This window comes from Podarcis vaucheri (assembly GCF_965113315.1).
Source record: "Podarcis vaucheri genome assembly, chromosome: 14".
Lineage (NCBI taxonomy): Eukaryota > Metazoa > Chordata > Lepidosauria > Squamata > Lacertidae > Podarcis > Podarcis vaucheri.
The window spans coordinates 42,300,196-42,318,962 of NC_138752.1; the positions used below are offsets into that span (position 1 = coordinate 42,300,196).

At 43.3% G+C, this 18,767-nt stretch overlaps 1 protein-coding gene across 5 annotated transcripts in view; it reads left to right on the forward strand.

Annotated features, from left to right (window-relative positions):
* The window catches only part of VWA3A (von Willebrand factor A domain containing 3A), a 50,161-nt gene extending 32,006 nt beyond the window's left edge, over positions 1–18,155 (forward strand). For 4 of the 5 annotated variants that reach the window (XM_082199623.1, XM_082199622.1, XM_082199625.1 and 1 more), the window contains 13 exons: positions 214–372; positions 832–922; positions 2,978–3,091; positions 5,063–5,160; positions 5,512–5,664; positions 6,773–6,881; positions 8,373–8,517; positions 10,468–10,612; positions 10,993–11,144; positions 11,804–11,930; positions 15,357–15,454; positions 15,892–15,955; positions 17,203–18,155. In XM_082199623.1, coding sequence (XP_082055749.1) covers positions 214–372; positions 832–922; positions 2,978–3,091; positions 5,063–5,160; positions 5,512–5,664; positions 6,773–6,881; positions 8,373–8,517; positions 10,468–10,612; positions 10,993–11,144; positions 11,804–11,930; positions 15,357–15,454; positions 15,892–15,940 — 1,440 coding nt within the window. In that variant the 3' untranslated portion in view covers positions 15,941–15,955; positions 17,203–18,155. The remainder of the gene's footprint in view (positions 1–213; positions 373–831; positions 923–2,977; positions 3,092–5,062; positions 5,161–5,511; positions 5,665–6,772; positions 6,882–8,372; positions 8,518–10,467; positions 10,613–10,992; positions 11,145–11,803; positions 11,931–15,356; positions 15,455–15,891; positions 15,956–17,202) is intronic. The other variant, XM_082199626.1, reaches the window with a different exon arrangement.
* The last annotated feature ends 612 nt before the right edge of the window (positions 18,156–18,767 follow it).

Consider the following 18,767-nt stretch of genomic DNA (forward strand, 5'->3'; position numbering starts at 1 on the left):
CATCAGAAGAGGATGTGTATGTGTGGTTCTCTGTTGTATTTCTCCAAGTGTTGTGGAATGGGGACCCCCCCCCATTTTGCCCATCTGAAGGCAATACATTAGCTATTTCCTTTTGAGTTCAGTCCTCATAGAAACTAATAAGTCTTCCCCCACCCCCATTGCATTTGCTTTCCAGGGAAAGTCTAAACCTTTCCTATTCCTTCTGTTTTTCAGTGTGCCTTACTAGTGGGATCCTTAAGGCAACGTTCAGGAAGTCATTTGACTAATCAGCTGATGCCTGAAGGAGACCTAACAATGCTAGAAACACAGAAGAAGAGTAGACCACAGAGGCTGCCATTTCCAAAGCCAACTGCTCTCACTCTTGCCAGAATGGTATGACACTGTTTGGTATTTTGAGATGAAAACTGCCTTCATCAATGCCACTAACCATGTCCCTAGGAGTTGGCTTCTATGATTCTACAATACAGGGACAAAAGCTGAAAATGCCTTGGGGGCGGGGGGGGGGTTGCTGCTCTGTGATGGGGTTGAGTGCAGATCATACAGGTCTATACAGGGCCAGGCAGTCTTTCAGGTAGCCTGGTCCCAAGATGCTCAGGGCCAAGTAAACAACAAGACCTTGAACATGACCTGGCAGCTGGCTGGCAACCAGAGCAGCTCACTCAGCACAGGTGTGACCTGTGAGTCCAGGCGCTCCACTCAGCAATCTGGTTGCACAATTGTTGCCATTGTGGTATCCCAAAAGCGGTTTTGAAAATAAGAACCACGTAGCATGCTGGTAGGCAGGGGCAAAGTGGCAGAAGGTTTTCTCAGATGTTGACTGTACCTTTTTAGAACTTCAGAGACCAGCCCGATGGGGCCAGAAATGGCACGATGAAAGCTCTCCTATGGCGTCCACCAAGTGCCAAAGCGGAAATTCCTCCAGGTGTGTGTAAATTAAGCTCATGGATTTGAATTGGTATTGCTTGCATGATTACAAATAGATATATTTGTTGTCACAAGCTTTGTTTACTACCAGCTTGATGAAATAGCAAAGCCTGCTAAGGCTGGATGAAGTGGGCGAGGCGTCTGGAGAAGAATTGGCTCTTGATTATGTATGGTTTGCAACCAGTGCTAGTCCAACTCAACAGTGGTACCATTCAAGTTAATGGGCATGACTAACTTAGGTTCATTAATTTCAATGGATCTACTCTGAGTAGTACTGAGTTGGGTAAATCCAAGATGTAGGCATGCCCAGACTTCTTCTGTCACAAGGAACTGCAGCTGCAGACTCTCCAGGTTGCTAGATCCGTACCTGCAGTCTTGAATAATCTCTCAGTTTTTAAAATAAGAGGCTTCTTCCTTTCTGGGTGGCTAATGCATCTGATGGATGGTTCAGCATGCTAATGTTACCCATTTCTGTTTCTCCATGACATCTGATTCAAGATAAGCTTTGAAAGACCAGGACAGGTGCCTGCATGCAGTGGTAGGCTGGATGAGGGACAATACACTGCAAAGACAGAGGCCTTGTGGGTGGGGGTTCTCGGATCCAGGGAATAAGCCAATTGTCTGCCTTGGGTGGGGTTGCACTCGTTCTGAAGGAGCAGGTATGCACTTTGGGGATACTCCTTGAACCTTCACTGTTGCTTGACCTCTTGTGCCTGGGAGTGCCTTTTATCAGTTTTGGCTGATACATCAGCTATGGCCATTCCTGGATACGGATAATCTGACTGCTGACATTGATGCGCTGGGAACCTCAAGACTGCATTACTTCAATAGGCTGTATGTGGGGTTATCCTTGGGTCTGGTCCAGAAGCTCCAGGTAGTGCAGAATGCTGCAACTAGACTGGGAACACAAGCTACCAGTGTCGAAAGATTTGCACTGGCTTCCCATCTGCAACTGGGCCATTCTTAGAACCATAGGATTGTTGGAAGGGACCCCTCGGGTCATCTAGTCCAACCCTCTGCAATGCAGGAATCTCAGCTGGATCATCCATGACAGATGGCCATCCAAGCTCTGCTTAAAAACCTCCCAAGGAAGGAGAGTCGATCACCTCTCATAGGCGTCTATCCCACTGTACCATTTCCTGAATAACTTAGGCCCAGGATGCTTTAAGGACCATCTCTGTGGCTCAACAGAGCCTGTGGTGATCTGTGGCTGATTGCACTCAACTCAGCTGAAGCCAGAATCCCCTCCCCAATGATCCTGGATCCAGTGCATAAGCCCTAGTAACCAGCTCAAGTAGGGGAAGAAGGAATGAAAGCTAAAAAATTGTTTCAAGGCTTGCTGCGTTTAGGAAAACTGTTTCATAATTACTGGTGGTCCTACTGTCATTAACAGTTAAAGAAAACATTTGACTGCATATTTCTTTGACTGATGTTTGTGAGTCGAGGGTCTCACAAAGGGCTGAAACGGCAGGTTATAACTGTGGCTAAGGGAAGAGTTCAGGGCAACAGTGTTCCTCATATTAATAACATATTTATCTCACACTGTCCACAAGTTCCACAATACAAGTTTTCTGCAGTATTCCTTTGTGGAGCCATCTGAGCCTTGCCTATTTCCGCTTTTCATCTTTGTTTCCTAAAAGGGAATCTTGATATTTAAAGTCAGTGCTTTTTTTCTTTAAAAAAATGTTTAGGGGTACTCTCATTTTCCTACTCATATTGAAATACTGCCCCTCAATGAGGCCAAACTTAGATTCACAAAATGTTTAGGGGTATGCATACTCCTGCGTCCCCCCAGGAAAAAAACACTGCTTAAAGCAGCCAAATCAGGGCAGTGTCTGAACTTTGGTAGCTGGGCTTCAGTGCCAAATCATGACCTTCTCCATAGTTTGCTAACACTGTAGCTTGGGGGACCCCCTCTCCATAGCCCCATGATTTAAACCCTGCCAGAGATTATGATGATGATGATGATGATGATAAATAAATATTCCGATAAGCATTGCATTCTTAGGTTCAATAGAATAATAATAATTATTTTTTTGCCCTTGTGTTGCAGTACCTTCAAAGGAAATTTATCTGACAAGCGGAAAAAAGAAACACAACTTCAAGTCAAAGAAGCGTCCAGAGGTTTCTCTCTTGTTATTTTATGCTGACAAAGGAAAAAAAGTAGGTGGGTGTCCCCAGGGTGTGTGGTCCTTTTCTTACTAAACCAGCAGAGTTTTAAAACTTTGATAATGAGGAGTTTCACTGCAGATTTTCTCCTTTTCTCTGACTTGTTCCAATAGTGATTGAGTGTGTTAGAGGGGAGGCATTTCAGGGGTCGGAGGAGTGAGAAGAGGGGTTAGTGCAGCGGTTCTCAACCTGTGGGTCCCCAGATGTTGTTGGACTACAACTCCCATCATCCCTGAGCTCTGGCCTTGCTAGCTAGGGATGATGGGAGTTGTAGTCCAACAACATCTGAGGACTCACAGGATGAGAACTGCTGGGTTAGTGTTTTAGAAGCATTTGTTGGGTTATGTCTTCAGTACCACACTAGGTCCTGTTTACAGCCTACACGTACGTTGCTTTTTGACGCCACTTAAAGTGCTATGACTTTAAATCAAAGGAGATTTATCACGGGAAATTCTTTGGCTGAGCCCTATTTACAAGTGGTGGAATGGCAGCAGAGGGGAGAATTTCAGCTATTATTCAGGGAGGGAGGTGGACAAAACTATGGGAGGGGGGAGAGGTGGCAAACAGCTCTTCCTGTTGACTGTTGTCACCCCTAAAAGTAATCTGAAATAACGTTACACAATGACTAAAAGGGAATTTTGGTGGTGGTGGTGATTCTCAGATGACTTGAAGGAGAGGCAGCTGTCAGTCCCATTGAGATGGGCTCTCCTTGTTCTACTCCCGTGAAACTAGGGGTGGAGCCTATCAGTGATTTCAACATCCAGTTTTGAGTCTGCAGCTTTTCACCTAAGAATGCTTGACTCACCTCTAGTAGAGCCAAACTGGGAAGATGGAAGACATCATCTTCCATTCTATTATGTATTTGTCACATGCAGCACTGTTTCCATTCCCCTGCAGTTTGTCTTCTGCCAAAACCTAGATTATTTCTCTTGCTGTCTGATGTGGCGACATTAAGCTATTTATGCAATTAATTTTGTAAATTACACAAGTCATTACGTTATTCCACCCCATTCATTTCAGTGCAGAGGATGCAGTCAATGACATTGTTTGCGGACTGAAAGCAACAGCAAACGCCAATTGTGTTAGTTGCACTGATTTCTGTTCCAGACATGGGACATGGGGGAAGGTTGTTGCCTTCATGCTTAAGTGCTTTCAAGAAGCATCCAGCTGGCCATTTGGGGAAGTGGGGCACTGGATGGATCCTTGGTGTGCTATGGTAAAGGTAAAGGGGTAAAGGGACCCCTGACCATTAGGTCCAGTCGTGAACGACTCTGGGGTTGTGGCGCTCATCTCGCTTTATTGGCCGAAGGAGCCGGCGTACAGCTTCCAGGTCATGTGGCCAGCATGACTAAGGCGCTTCTGGCAAACCAGAGCAGTGCACGGAAACGTTGTTTACCTTCCCACTGGAGCGGTACCTATTTATCTATACTTGCACTTTGACGTGCTTTCGAACTGCTAGGTAGGCAGGAACAGGGACCGAGCAATGGGAGCTCACCCCATCGCGGGGGTTCGAACCGCCGACCTTCTGATCGGCAAGTCCTAGGCTCTGTGGTTTAACCCACAGCGCCACCCGCTGGTAGAGCTCTTATATTAGGTAGGAAGTAGATACAGTCATACCTCGGGTTGAAGTAGCTTCGGGGTGAATATTTTTGGATTGCGCTCCGCGGTGACCCAGAAATAATGGAGTGCGTTACTTCCGGGTTTTGCTGCTCGCGCATGCGCAGACGCTCAAAATGACATCACGTGCATGCACGGAAGCAGCAAAACGCGACCACGCGCAGATGTGCAGTCACATGTTACGTTCGCTTCAGGATGCGAACAGGGCTCTGGAATGGATCCCGTTCGCATCCAGAGGTACCACTGTAATGCAAGTTATATATGCCTCCACCAGCATATGGCATGCGATATTTTTTAGGTATGAAGCATATTTTTGCCCAGAGTGGAACACTGCAGCTTCTTTTTTTCCTAGGTGCAGTTTATAAAAAATATTCAAACACGAAAAATGTGAAGAAGCAGATTCCTGTTCCTGTTTTGCCATTTGAAGAAGAGATATGCTCCAGTAAAGCGGTATGAAGAGATAGCTCTGTTGGGCCTTAAAACGCCACTAGATTCTTTATTGATTTTACCGCTTTGATATGAATTGCTGTGGAAGCATTGAGTGTTCTTCATTTTATTCATTCACTCATTTTATATCCTGCCCTTCTCCCCAAAGAAGCCTAGGGCGGCAGTATGTCTTTGACTGATATACATATCATCTTTAGTTTGATACATTTGTGTTTTATTGGTGGCATTATGGTTGTTTGTATGTTTCAATTTATATCTGTAAGCTGCATCTGCCTTGTGGAGGGGGGAATAACTTTCTGAATAAATAAGATGGTTGAGCATAGTTATTATTTTGTCCTCCTTTCTCTCAAAAAGTGGCTGAGCAGATTCAGTATAAAGAAATTGAAGTTAGACTTGCCCAGCCTTGTTTTTGGACCTGAGTGTGTGCATCAGAAGGAAATGGTGGCATCTTTGCACAAGCAAGTCTCAGCAAAATACTGTGACATCTTCCCGAGCGTAGAGATTCACGTAAGTCTTTTGGCTTTTCCTCCTATTGTAGTACAAAAAATGTCTTATTCTGGCCAGTTACCTAGACTTCTGCTTTGACGCCAACATCTTTCAATGTGGTTTCCTGTGTTCCAGTCAAATTTACACTGGCCTTTTTGAAATCATAGAATAAGCTGCTGTTGCATATAAAAACAAATTTTTCATGAAATACTTGAGCCTTCTTCTTTCTGGCTCCAAAGATATGGCTGAATTTTTCAAGAAACAGGAGACCCCATTGTGACCCTTGCAAAGCTACTGAAAGGAAATGGGAGGAAGAATTTGGATGTCAGACCCTGCAAAATGTCCCTATTTTCCAGGGACGTCCCTGATTTAGAGAAGCTGTCCCGGTTTCTGATTTGATCCCATAATGTCCCGCTTTTTCTTAAGACGTCCCTATTTTCATCGGTGAACTGTTGGAGGGTATGAGATGTAGAAGGAGCCAATATGCAAGATTTGGGACCTATTTCTCTTGGCCATGGGACCAAACAAAAGTGTTCTTTATCCCTATGGACTTAAAAGAAGAGTTATTAATTAATATTCCTGTGTATAGCTTGGCTCCCAAATGAATTATTTTCAAGATGGCCCAGTGAACTATTGAAAATAGATTTTTTCACCCAATCTGTTAATAAAGAACATGCTCAGGCCTATGACCCTCAACTCCCACCACCAGCCACCCTCCCTCAAGTTTGCCCGCACCCTTTCCCCAAATGCACCCAGGTAATTATTTAACATGATCACCCAAGTCTAGGAACTTCTATCCTGTCTAACCTATAAATATCTGACATGACCTTAATTTAACATTACAGTGGAACCTCAGGTTACATACTGTCCTCCTTACAAACCCTTCGGGTAACGAGCTTCGCTAACCCGGAAGTAGGTGTTCCAAGTAGCAAACTTTGCCCCAGGATGCGAGCGGAAGTCACGTACTAGCAGTGTGGCGGCAGTGGGAGGCCCCATTAGTGAAAGCGCGCCTCAGGATAGGAACGGTTCCAGGTTAAGGACAGACCTCTGGAACGAATTAAGTTTGTAAACGGAGGTACCACTGTACACCTGCACATCTGTAGTGACAAAATGCAATCTCTGTTTTTAGGGTATTGTCAAACATCTGCAGATTCAGCCCAAGGACCTGGAAGTGTACATTGAACAGATGGAGAGAGTGTTGCGGTGCTACGCTCGAAGAGTCCAGTGGCTTCTGTCAGGTGTGTACCACCTCTAAGAAGGAGAAGTCCCTGCAGTGTTGATAATATCTGTTTATTGCCCTAGGATACAAAGCTAATTCACACAGCCTTGGGAGGGAAGTTTCCTTTCACTAGATAATGGATTGAGGCTGAGAGAGAATTAAGTCGTCCAAGATAATCCAAGGTGTTTGTGATTAAGCAAGGTTTTGAACTCAGTGTTGTCCTGCTCAAAGCCAGAGCTCTATTCAGTGTACTAAACTTTATCTCCATCTCACCCACAAATTGCCTTCTACAGTTCCCCCAGTAATTCTTCATGTATAAAGAAGATAATAGATATTTTGACAAAATTGGATGGGTATATATTACCTCCCCAGCCAACCTTGATTCACTCCAGGAGGCAGCACTGCCTCTCAGGCTGGATCTACATTGATCTTCTAAACGCTATAAAATATAATGTTCTATAATGTTTAATGGCAGTTTCCCTTTGCTGGGGGCTCGCTGCTCTGCAGCGCCCTCTGGTGTCACATTTTAATAGCACATTTTTAATGTTATAAATGATGAGTGTAGAGTGTAGATCCGCCCTCAGTTTTCTTCTCTGTAATCTCAGGGTTGTCTGTTGTAGAATTCAGCAGGGAGGAGGATGGGAACAAAACTAGAATTAGTTGCCTCTGCCTGTCATTGACTGTGTCTCCTCCAACTGTTGATCTCCTTGACCCACTAGCCCTAAAGGACACATCTCTGCTCTAAACCCAACGGAGAGAAGGCTTTGTTTTGTGTGTGGTGGCAGCAGCAGCAGCAGCTGGTCTTGCAGCCAGCCCCTAGAGCTGACTCTTCCAGTATGGAGTGGCCAGCCAAAGGATTCATGGAGAAAGCACACTTAACATTCCAGGGGTGTTCATAGGAAGCAGAGTTTGACCAAAAGACAAGACCAACATTGCCCCCTTCTTAAGACACTGCATGAGAACAGCTAACATTTTGCAATTGTGATAGTTTTGAGACAGAAATTACAAAGGAGAGGTGATAATTATTTGCAAGTCGGCTTCCAACATTTGAATAGCCCATAGCTCACATGAAGTTTATTATTAGTTAATATCATCACTGTCATTTTTTTAAAAAAACTGTGAGTGAGAATAAAGACCTAAAGATGGTAACTAGTGCAAGGCCACTTGAGTTTAATTACTGAGCTGAGAAACAAGCTAGATGTGGTGGTGACTAGGGATGGGATTCACTGTCATGTAGCTGTTCAGTTCCACCCAGCCCCACATCATCTGTGCGCAAACACACTCAGTTGAGTTTTGTGTTTTGTAAAATGCATGTCAGTGCAGCCCATAATGGCCTTCAATTCCCCTGTGTTACAAAAACTAAGGGTGTTGCGGAGTGAAAGGAACCTTACAAATCGGGACAGAAGCAGTGGCATTATAACCATGAAAACAAATGCAGTAACACTCCACCCCATCTAAATGTTCAGCCTACCTGCTCATTTTATTTCTTTCTTTTTTTAAAAAAAAATAGGTAGTCGTCGATTGTTTGGTGTTGTTTTGGAAGCGAAAGTTTGCATCCTGATTGATACGTCTGGTTCCATGGACCGTTCTTTGCAGGAGGTCACAAAAGAGCTCACCTCCCTTATCTGGGAACAGCTGAGGAAGAATAATGTGAAGTAAGGAAGGTGCAGAGGTGACCTTAAAATGAGGGAGAAACGCAAGTCAGTTCAGATTTAATGGCGAACTTATCGAATTTGCACTTTCCGAAACAATTTGAAAACCGAAACACAGCCATGCTTATAAATTCACACGTATCCAAATTTTGCAAAGCAATTCTCCATCCATTGTTTACCAAAATACATATATTAGGGGGGAACCAGCACAAAAATGATTATATTTGTGAAAATAGCATGCATTATAGTAGGAGAAATTGCGTACAAAAATATGTGCATAAATCAAGACTATATACAAAAAAATGTGTTTATAAGGTGAAATTTGCACTAAAATGCTGAAGAATTTTCATGAGGATTTTTAAAAAATATTATTATTTTTAAGAATCCGCAAATTGCTGCGGAAATGTGGAGAACTGAATTTAATATTAGAAAAAAGGAGTCGTTGAGAGGATCCTGCTTTGGGGTATCAACTTGCTTTCCCACCAAAGTAGCCTCCTTATGGATATTCAAATGCTCTCATATGGCTTTCCTCAAGTGTTTCTTCTCAGAAAGGATAAAATCCATTCTTATCTCATTATACATGACTAAGCCATTTTTCACCTTCTCACCCCTTGCCTTTTCCTGTAAGACCTATTGCAGTCGTTAAGAGTCGTCAACAGGCTCATCTCAGCTATCTGCCCATCTCCCATTCCCACCACCCTTCTGAGTAATACCCCCCTTTCTTACTATATAGAAGGATCTGGCAACTTCTGTTTCAGTGTATCTGAAGAAGTGTGCATGCACACAAAAGCTCATACCAAGAACTAACTTAGTTGGTCTTTAAGGTGCTACTGGAAGGAATTTTTTTATTTCAGTTAGGAGGGATTGTTATCTTCAATTCTCCACCCAGAACGCGTGGGAGATTCCCATAGGAGATTATAATTTCACGACATAAATAATCTTTCTTTTTCTTTTTTGGTTTTTAATCAGTGCAGGCATCTTGCGCAATATCCTTTTAACACTCTTGTGCAAGCCTTAGTGAGGTAAGCATCATTGCAGAAATCAGGCGCCCCCACCCCCCAGGACCAATGCCAGTGATTACATAGGACACGTAGCTTAGGTCAAATCAGGCCAAGACTTTATTGATTACATATGAAAAGGTTTGGCAAGGCATTGGGAAACCGTTTGAGCATTAGGCAGCCTACTGAGGTTTATTGTTTGGGGTCAACCCAAGGCAAAGAGGACCTAATGGCACACATCAAATAGGTACCCCTTGCAGGCTTGCCATCTCGAGGCGTGCTATGGCCCTAGCCCCCACCCGGGCTTCTGGACAGAAGCAGTTTCTCCTGGATCCCTTTAATGAGATACACCTGCAGGCTACAACCTCCCCTCCACCAAAGACTTACCCAATGCCTTAACCACCAAAGTGGTAACAATTGCTATGAGGTAGGTGAAAGCAAAGGACAGAGCCAATATGTCCCTTGGGCAAATTCCTACCGGGCCCTGAATACAGCAACCAACAGTTAACCACAGCAAGGTCCAGCACCACACAATAGCCACCACACAAAGGGCAGAGGAAGATCCTGCGACAAACTGGATGAAGAAGTGGACTAGGCCCCTGGTGCTTCTCCTGTGTTGGATGAAAAGGAGAGAGAGATACAGCTGGGTGTCATCAGCCATGTTTAATGGTAACCTCTGTCTTTATGTCCAGACCAAACCCAGTGGTTTTGTTTCTAGCAGAAAATTAACTACAGCCTCAGGAACGCCTGCCTGGGCATTAGGCAACCAGCTTAGATAATACAAAGAGGCACATTTCACGGCAAAAAGCTTGTGGGTGGAGCTAAATGTTTTCTTTTGCCTAACAGATTTTGCACGCCAGTTGAATGTTGAAAGCTGGGGTTTTCTCAGCTCCGTAGTTGATATGGCAGCCTTAGCTGGCTAAATGTTTTGACAGACACACCTCTTTCTCATCAGGTTCAGTCTCATCAGCTTTGCCGAAGATGTTGACGTTTGGCAGGAGTGCCTTGTGGAGGCCACAAACGAAACATGCCATGACGCTGTGCAGTGGCTGTCAACATTTCACGCTCATGGGAATACATCCATTCTCAAGGCTTTACGGGTTTGTTAAGCAGGGCAGAGCGTTTTGTGTGCACCAGGGTCCCTGTGGCAGAGAGCGGGTGTCTCCCTACTGAAGACCTCTAGCTGGCATGCAGCTATTACTGTGGCTCCATCTCTGTTCTGCTGGAAGTTTCTGCCTCCTAGAAAATTCCAAATGAGGGTCCATCCTTTTGTTTGTGACTTGCTGAGCTTGGAGGAAGGGCAGGGACTAAGCCATTTGAAGAGTTAGGTTTAGCATTGTGCAAACAAAGCTGCGAAGCACAGACAGTTAGAAAGAGCCAATTATTCCCCCTGATTGCCTGTGGGGTGAACTATATTTCACCATAGTGTGCTTCTGCATAGCCTGATTATTATATAGATTATGCCATTCTGCTCTTTCAGAGAGCTTTCAGCCTTCCGGACGTTGAGGCTTTGTACGTTCTGACTGATGGAAAGCCAGACACCAGCTGCAGTTTGGTCCTGAAAGAAATTGAAATGCTTTTGAAGAAGCGAGCAATTATAATCCACACTATTTCGTTTAATTGCTCAGACAGGTATGTTTTGCTTTGCTGGGGGAAAAGTTGGCTTTCTAATCTTTTTTTTGGTTGACATGAGGGAAAACATGGATGAAACTGGCAACTGAACAGAGTGTTCTCCATTTCCACAAGGTCTTCCACTTAAAACTGCATGATCTGTAAGGTTAGGGCTGGAGCTTCACTGGTTCCGAAAGTTTCCTCAAATTGCATTGTCCATGCACAAGAGGGAGGGATCAGCAGGCTTTGAGACAATTCAAGGTTCACAGAACTAGCAAAAAGAGAGAGGCATACCTTTACAGGGTTGGGGAGAAGTTCAGGCAGTTTTAACATGCTCAGAATGCTCGCTAACAGTGAGAGATGGGTGAATAGAAAACCAGAGGGGTCCAATATTATTTCAATAAAGTGCATTCATTTAATGTTTAACAGCTTTTGTGCTTAATAAACAAAAACCAAGAACGAACCTCACTCTTAACAGTCCCAGGGACTTGGTTTGATCTGAAACCAGAAGTTACAAGCAAATGTGAATTATTTCTCTGGGCAGGGCTGATGCAACATAGCAGTGATGTCACCCACGTTGAAATGACGTTCTTAGAAGAGATGTGATGATAACACCCAAACCTATTTGAAAGATTGGTCAAAGAACTCCTCCCCTCCCCCGTCCCTCTTGTCTTCCACAGAGCAGCTAATGACTTTCTTAAGAAACTGGCCTTCCAGACAGGTGGGCGCTACCATCGGTGCCACGGGGATGTGGACGGACAGATGGCAGCACACCGGCTACTGTCGGAAGGCTTTAAGGACGAAGATGTATGTTGAGTTGATGTAGCATCTCCTGCTGTATTTTGCACTCTGGATCCCAGCACATAGGATCCCATGTAGTACCATGAAAGTCTGTCTGGTCCTTTGAGCTGCTAAGGCAAGCATGGGAATCTTGATATGTACCCCCATCCATCAACAAATAACAGGTTTTTCCCTCCCTGTTATTCCAAAAAGAAAATCTCTGGAGAGTGCCTTTTGGGTCATAGCTCATTCTGCTTTTTTGAGCAGTTTCACATGGCGAGTCATTTGTGGAAGGAGAGGATTCCCTTCTGGGTTTGCCAACCACAAACAAATTGACATGGGAATATGACTGGTTTCTTTGGGGCTTCCTCCGCCCTCACTGACATCCTCTTCAGGTTCCAGGGAGGGTCTCCTTGTGAGCGACGAGGACTCACCAGCTTTCTCCCTCCATTTCTGAGTCTGAATGATTTATTTCCCGGCACCGCACATGTACACAGTCGTGTTCGATTCGCTCACACTTAAGTGGGGAGACTCCTGTATGTGTGGTTTGTCTCTGCCACAAGTAATCCATTCCAGTGGAGTCACTTAAAAAACCTAACCTTTATAGACTTCTGTAAATGACTCCAAGTCACTCCAAGTCATTTATAGGCAACTCCTTTTAAAAATATTTTTAATCACAGGTTCTCATCTCTCTAATGCCAATGCCTATTTTATTGATGCGTTCAAGTGCTGTAAGCTTAGCCATTTCAGATTGATCCCATATTTTTTTAATCAACTCTGTTTTACTAGTGGTTTTTTTAAATACCCTTCCATAATATAGCAAATATGTTTCTTGCATTTGTAATTGCATATAAAACTGCCTTGTGTTTATCCAGGCTAATAACTATTTTTACTGCTTCCAGTAAATTTTGCAATTGGGTTTGGGTTTAAGGTTTAACTGGGAAAGTGTCCTTAATCAACTTTATCACCAGACTTCAAAAACATTTTGCTTTCTGATTTTTCCATCACCATACATGAGCAAAGTCTCCCCTTTCCTCCTGACAAATTCAGCATTACCTTCTCCTATATTATATATTTTATGAATTCTCTATGCTGCCATATGCCCCCTTAAAACAGTTTTCCCTGGTTGCAATAGAAAAACAAGAAAAATAAATATCATAAACATTCCCATAGCTCTTCAGGAACAGTCATTTCTCAATCTCTATTCCACTTAACCTTTTTATTTATTCCGCCTATCAGGAACCGGATCCTAGCCTGAACCCTGCTTTGGCAAATGGGGATGCAGGCTGGGGACTTGGGCTGTGTTCGGGGGGCGGAGCCAACAGGGCGGGATAGGCTTCCCATGGATCCATCCCTTGCCCATTTAAGCAGCCTGCACCTGGGACACTACCTGTACACATAGATGAACCAATTTAAGAGGGCAAGGCAAGCACAGGGCATACCTGCAGATAGACAGACGTACCAGTTCTCTAATTTTCTGGTTCATAGTTGTGCCTATGAAAAGTGAGATGAGATTAGAGCTACTCAGATCTGTCCAATTTGGTTTCTCTCACACTTCCGGGTTGGCGCCATCGCCGGATGGCGGACTCCCTCCGAGCTCCGGAGGGAGTCTGCTCGGCAGGGGCTGGGTCCTACCGCGCCGGCGACGCGGGGACCCTTAAAAACCACGGGCACGGAGCCCGTGGACATGGTGACTCAGCTGGCACCGCTAGCGCCCTCCCGACTCGGTAAGGAGCCTTTTTAAAGGCTTCCGATCGGGTGCCGGGGAGTGGCGTGGTGCTGTGAGTCCTCCGCTTCCCCTGCCGAGTGCAGCCGCATGCCATTCGACGGAGAGCGCTGGCTTCTTCCATTGGAAATTCGGACTTTCAACAACAACCCGTGAGTAATTGGGAAACCGGGTACAAAAGGAGAAAAAAAGAATTTTTTTCGGATTCGGCACGAGCGGGGGTGATCTAAAAAGGAAGTCAGTCCCCCCCTGATTGTAAACATGCTAAAACAAGGACTGGGTAACCAAGATCGATTCAGAAGTTTACCGCTGATAAAAATTATTAATTCCACGATGGGAAATTACAAGAATTGTGCTGGAGGAGAAGAGTGGAGGGTGAGAGAGAAAAGGCAACCCCCCCTGGGAACCGGGGCGATTCGTAGAACCTGGCGAAGAGAGACGGAGAATTTGACAGCTGTCAAAGTAGCTGTCAAACCTTGAGAATATAAAGAGGACTTTCTTACAAGTACTTTGTTGGTTAATTCTGTTACAATTTGATATAATATGGATACAAACTGTCGGGGGAAAAAAAGAAACAACAATTTGACTTTTGGATCAGAGGATACAAAGTTATTGCAATCCCCCTAGAGGGGTTTAGGGACATTACAAGTGGTCGTATGTGGAAAATTACTCTGGGATGTGCACAGGTCTTATCTTCTGGGAAAGCTGCAAAACTGAAATAGTATTTTGTCTACAGAGGTGTTTACACTAAAAGGAGACAATAGAATTTTCTATTGAAGAAAGGAAGGGACTGGACGTAAGTTTGTGTTCCTGAATAACAAACCTCTGTAGAGATACCAGATCTCGGAATAAGAACGTTTTAGCAGCTGAACAAGACAAGAAACCTGAGAAAGTAAGGAACAAAAAGAACAAAGGACCAATTACGACACGGAAAGAACAATGGGAGGAACAACAAAGACTAAGGAAACTAAAGGCCTCTATTAGACTGGATTTTTGAAGTTAAACATCATTAAAACAAACAAATTAAAAGAAAACCGGCAAGGTGGAATGGGAAAAATTTGGCTATGGACTTGAGACCTCCAGGTTGATAACATACAGACTGATGGACATGGGGAATTCAAACCGGGGAAGGGAGGGGGAATCTTGGAATCCAAAGGCTATGTAACCAACTTTTTGAATCTTCTTATATCTTTTATCTTCTATTTCTTTATATAACTTTTGTATTTTAATCTAACATGTTTTTTAAAAAAGGGGGGAATTCGTGGAAGGAAATTGGGGCAGATCTTGGGGGGGAAATCTTTTTTCTTTTTCTGTTAAAGATGAGGAGTGATGGTAAGATTGTATAAATTTAAATTGGTTAATGGGTTAAATATATTAGGTTTTAAATTGGGAGTGAGAGCTTGTGGAACCAACTTAAGGAAAGGGGAATACAGTCGGGAGGGGAAGGAGGGAGTCCTAGAAAGAAGGTTATGAAAGTAAGGTTTTAAATTTTTCTCTCTTTTTCTTTCTTTTCTTTATCTTTTCTATCTTTCTTATTCTGTTATTATTGGAAATTCTAATAAATATGATTATTTAAAAAAAAAACAATTTGGTTTCTCTCACTTCCTCATTTTTCTGCTCTTCAGTTCTCTCTCTACATTTCTACATCATTTTGTAAAAACTTTTTATTTTCTTTACCGATAAATTTCCATCCATCCAAAGACATGAATTCTTATTTCTTTCTTCAGGATCCAGCTTTCCCCTTGTTTGAAGGAGATGATTTAAAGAAACTTGTTGATGAAATCGCAAAAGCTAGGAGCTATTTAACACAGGCCAAGTTCTTTAAGTGAGTGGCTATCTGTCAGCTTCCGGTAATGGCGAATTTTCTGAAAACCTGACTCTTTGTTACAATGGCCACTAATTCCCTGCTGATCAAGGAATTCATGCATTGCACGGATAAAGTGGGTAGATAAAAGATTTTCTCCCTCTCTCATACTGCTGGAACATGTGGGTATTCAATGTAGCTGAATATTGGGAGATCCAGGACAGACAAAAGAATATACTTCTTCATAGTTAATGTACTTCTTTCATAATTAAACTATGAAACCTGGGCTCCCTGTTTTTAGTTTACTTCTTTCTATTCTAATTTTGCAAAATGTATTCATCCTTAAGTGTGCTTTTTTATGTGCACCATACTTTTCAGCTTTTCATATTTTGATACTTATATCAAATATAAATCTACTTAGTTGAAATAAATAAATTGTCTCCTATTTCTTTTATTAGATCGCTATTAGAAAAAAAGAACGTAAACCAGAAGGACCGCTGCCCATGAAACAGTTGCCTTCAGGTATAATACTTTTTAAAAAATCCTCTGAAATCATAGAATTGGAGAGTTGGAAGGGACCACGAGGGTCACGTAGTCCAACCCCTTGCTATGCAAGAATCTTTTGCCCACTGTGGGGCATGACCCTGAGATTAAAAGTCTCATGCTCTACCAACTGACAAAATGTCTACTGTATATGTGCTTTCCAAATGACATTGCTAAGTACACTCAGGCTTTGGATTAGCGACAATGGCGACCTTACTACAGGTGTGCTCAAGGGGTGTGCTGAGGGTGCTCAGGCAGCCGCTAAAGTTTCAAGAAAGTGGATATCGAGGAATGCAGAGAGAAAGAGATGCAGGCAGAATAAAAAGGCCGGAATTGAGGTGCAGCTTCTGACTGGATCTGTCTCGGGGGGTGATTGGCTCCAGCAATTGCAGTAAGGGAGAAAGAAGGACTCCTTCTCCCTCCTCCTCCACAGATAGAAGCCTTTTTCTGCATCTATCTCTTGTCTCATTGCTCAGTCTCTGTCCAAGCTCCACTTTCCATCTTTTGTGGAAAGAAATCTGTGAGAGTGAGGGGCTGCTTTTGCAGCTTGCAAGCAAGGAGGAAGAGGAGCCACCCTGCCCTCTGCCCTCCAAATCTGCTTGAAATAATAATAATAATAATAATAATAATAATAATAATAATAATAATAATAATTTGTACCCTGCCACTCTGGGCAGCTTCCAACAAAGATTAAAAATACATTAAAATGTCACACATCAAAAACTTCGCAGGAAAAATCTTCTGTTTTGACTTCTTGACTACTCTTGTTGTGGTTATTTTGTTAGCATTTTGCCTACTTACCTTTCCCCTGTCCTTATTTGTTTGTCTAGTCATTTGCGCTCCTTCTTTCACTGAAACAAATGTATCAAGGGGCTGTCCACACCTATGGGCCATACCATTAGACAGAGCAAGATGGCTGCCTGGTGTTTTTCTTAAAAAAGCAGGTTTTCTAACTGCACAAATTCCCTATCAGACACCCAACACTAAGAAAATCAAAGGCCGAATTAACTCAAAGGATGCTTTGCTCCTCACTTAGGTCCTGTATCAGGGGGCCATTTCCTCATAGGAGTAATTAGTTCTTCTGGGCTTAAGGAGCTGGGTGTGTAACCATGAATATAGGCAAAACCTCGCTCAGATTTTAGTTGCTTTTTGCACCAGGGTCTTAGGCAGAAAGTTTGCTCCCATCACCTGACCAGTTTTTATTAAGTGATGTTGTTTTTTAACAGGACACGGAGACAGCAAAGGAGGACTTAATGGAACTTTATCAGCTCCATATCTGAGATGGCAAATGTGTCTTCATGAATCCACACATCCTTCAATGAAAACGAGTGCACCTTTCAGCTGGGTTTTCATTCTGATTTGTTTGTTTTTCCTCAAACATTTGTGCCATCCAAAACTGGGGGGGGGGGGGCAGTGCGAGTGACTCAAAAATCTAGCAGACACGTGCCTGACTGATCCCCCTGTTTGATCTAGAAAAATACAGTTAGACACTTGAGTATGATCAGACCGCATCTGAATGAGAGTTGCACCGTGTTCTCCAGTTGCTTGTTTCAGCAGCAGCTTGCCCAGAGGTCTGCAAAGAATTGAGTGCATTGCAAAAGCTTGGGGCTGATCTCAGGAGCCTTTCAAGGAAATGCAATTCAAACGCTTGCTGCAAACCAGCACCATCTCTCATAAAGAAGGACGAAACATTGTAGCCTGGGTGCCATATCAAATGGAGATGCTAGCTGTCCTCCTCCTAGGCTCTTGGCCAAGGAGCAAACTGGAATCACAGAACCCATGATTGCTGACACAGATGCATCATGTGGTTTTAAAGCAGAGGTGAACTTTCAGTCATGTGAAATTGGCACTAGAAATGGGACCAAGGCAATGTGACATATGCTGATGGGAACCAGCTGTACTGTTTGCTAACTGCCATGTGAAAAATTTCTTCATATGGGGCGTCCCCCTCTCCCCTTCTTTCTCCCTTTATTCCAAAGATTGGGAAGGTTTTGCCATTCATCTTTTTAAAAGAACACTACCTCTAGTCCTTGATAAGATGAACCCAGCTAGTTTGTGATTTTGATTAAGTGCTCTGCATTAATAGAAGCCCACATTCTGTCAATATCTTGTAAAGCTGTGGATGGGATCCAATGCTGGCAGGCATAGTCCCATTAAAATCAATTCAGTTATATAAGTCCACTGATTTGTGTGGGGCTTTCTGAGTGTGACTTGGTTGGATATCATCTCCTGTTTCTGGTTGAACATATATTTTACCCACATTAGCGTTTTGCAAAGGAGAGGAACAAAGTCTCCATAGTGTCATGAACAAACTGGAGTCTCCAAACTCAATAAACCATTGTATTTTTCTGACTGTTGAATGTCTCTGTTGGTCATCCAACTAGGGAAAGGGTGGTGGTTAAAAGGGTGGTGTGTATTAATTTGCATAATGGTAATAATAATAATAATAATAAATTATTATCTACTCTATATTTTGGGGAACAGTTTGTCTATTTGTTCTCTATGCGTTTCAACACTTCTTAAGAGATCGTTGTCAAATTTGGCACAAGGATTCCTGAGGTGGGAGTGGCAAGTTTTGTCAACGTTGGGATGCTGGCTGCCATTTTGAAGCAAGCTGGCGGTTTGAACCATGACATTGCCATGGCTTCACCTGATACTTGGCGCAACAGATGCAAATTATGCCAATGTCAAGCTTTTGTTTAGCATATTTATTTATCTGCCTATATACATAAAAATGTAAGGTTGTCGTCATGCTAACTCCAGTGTGAAAACAATGTCAGGTGGGTGAGTG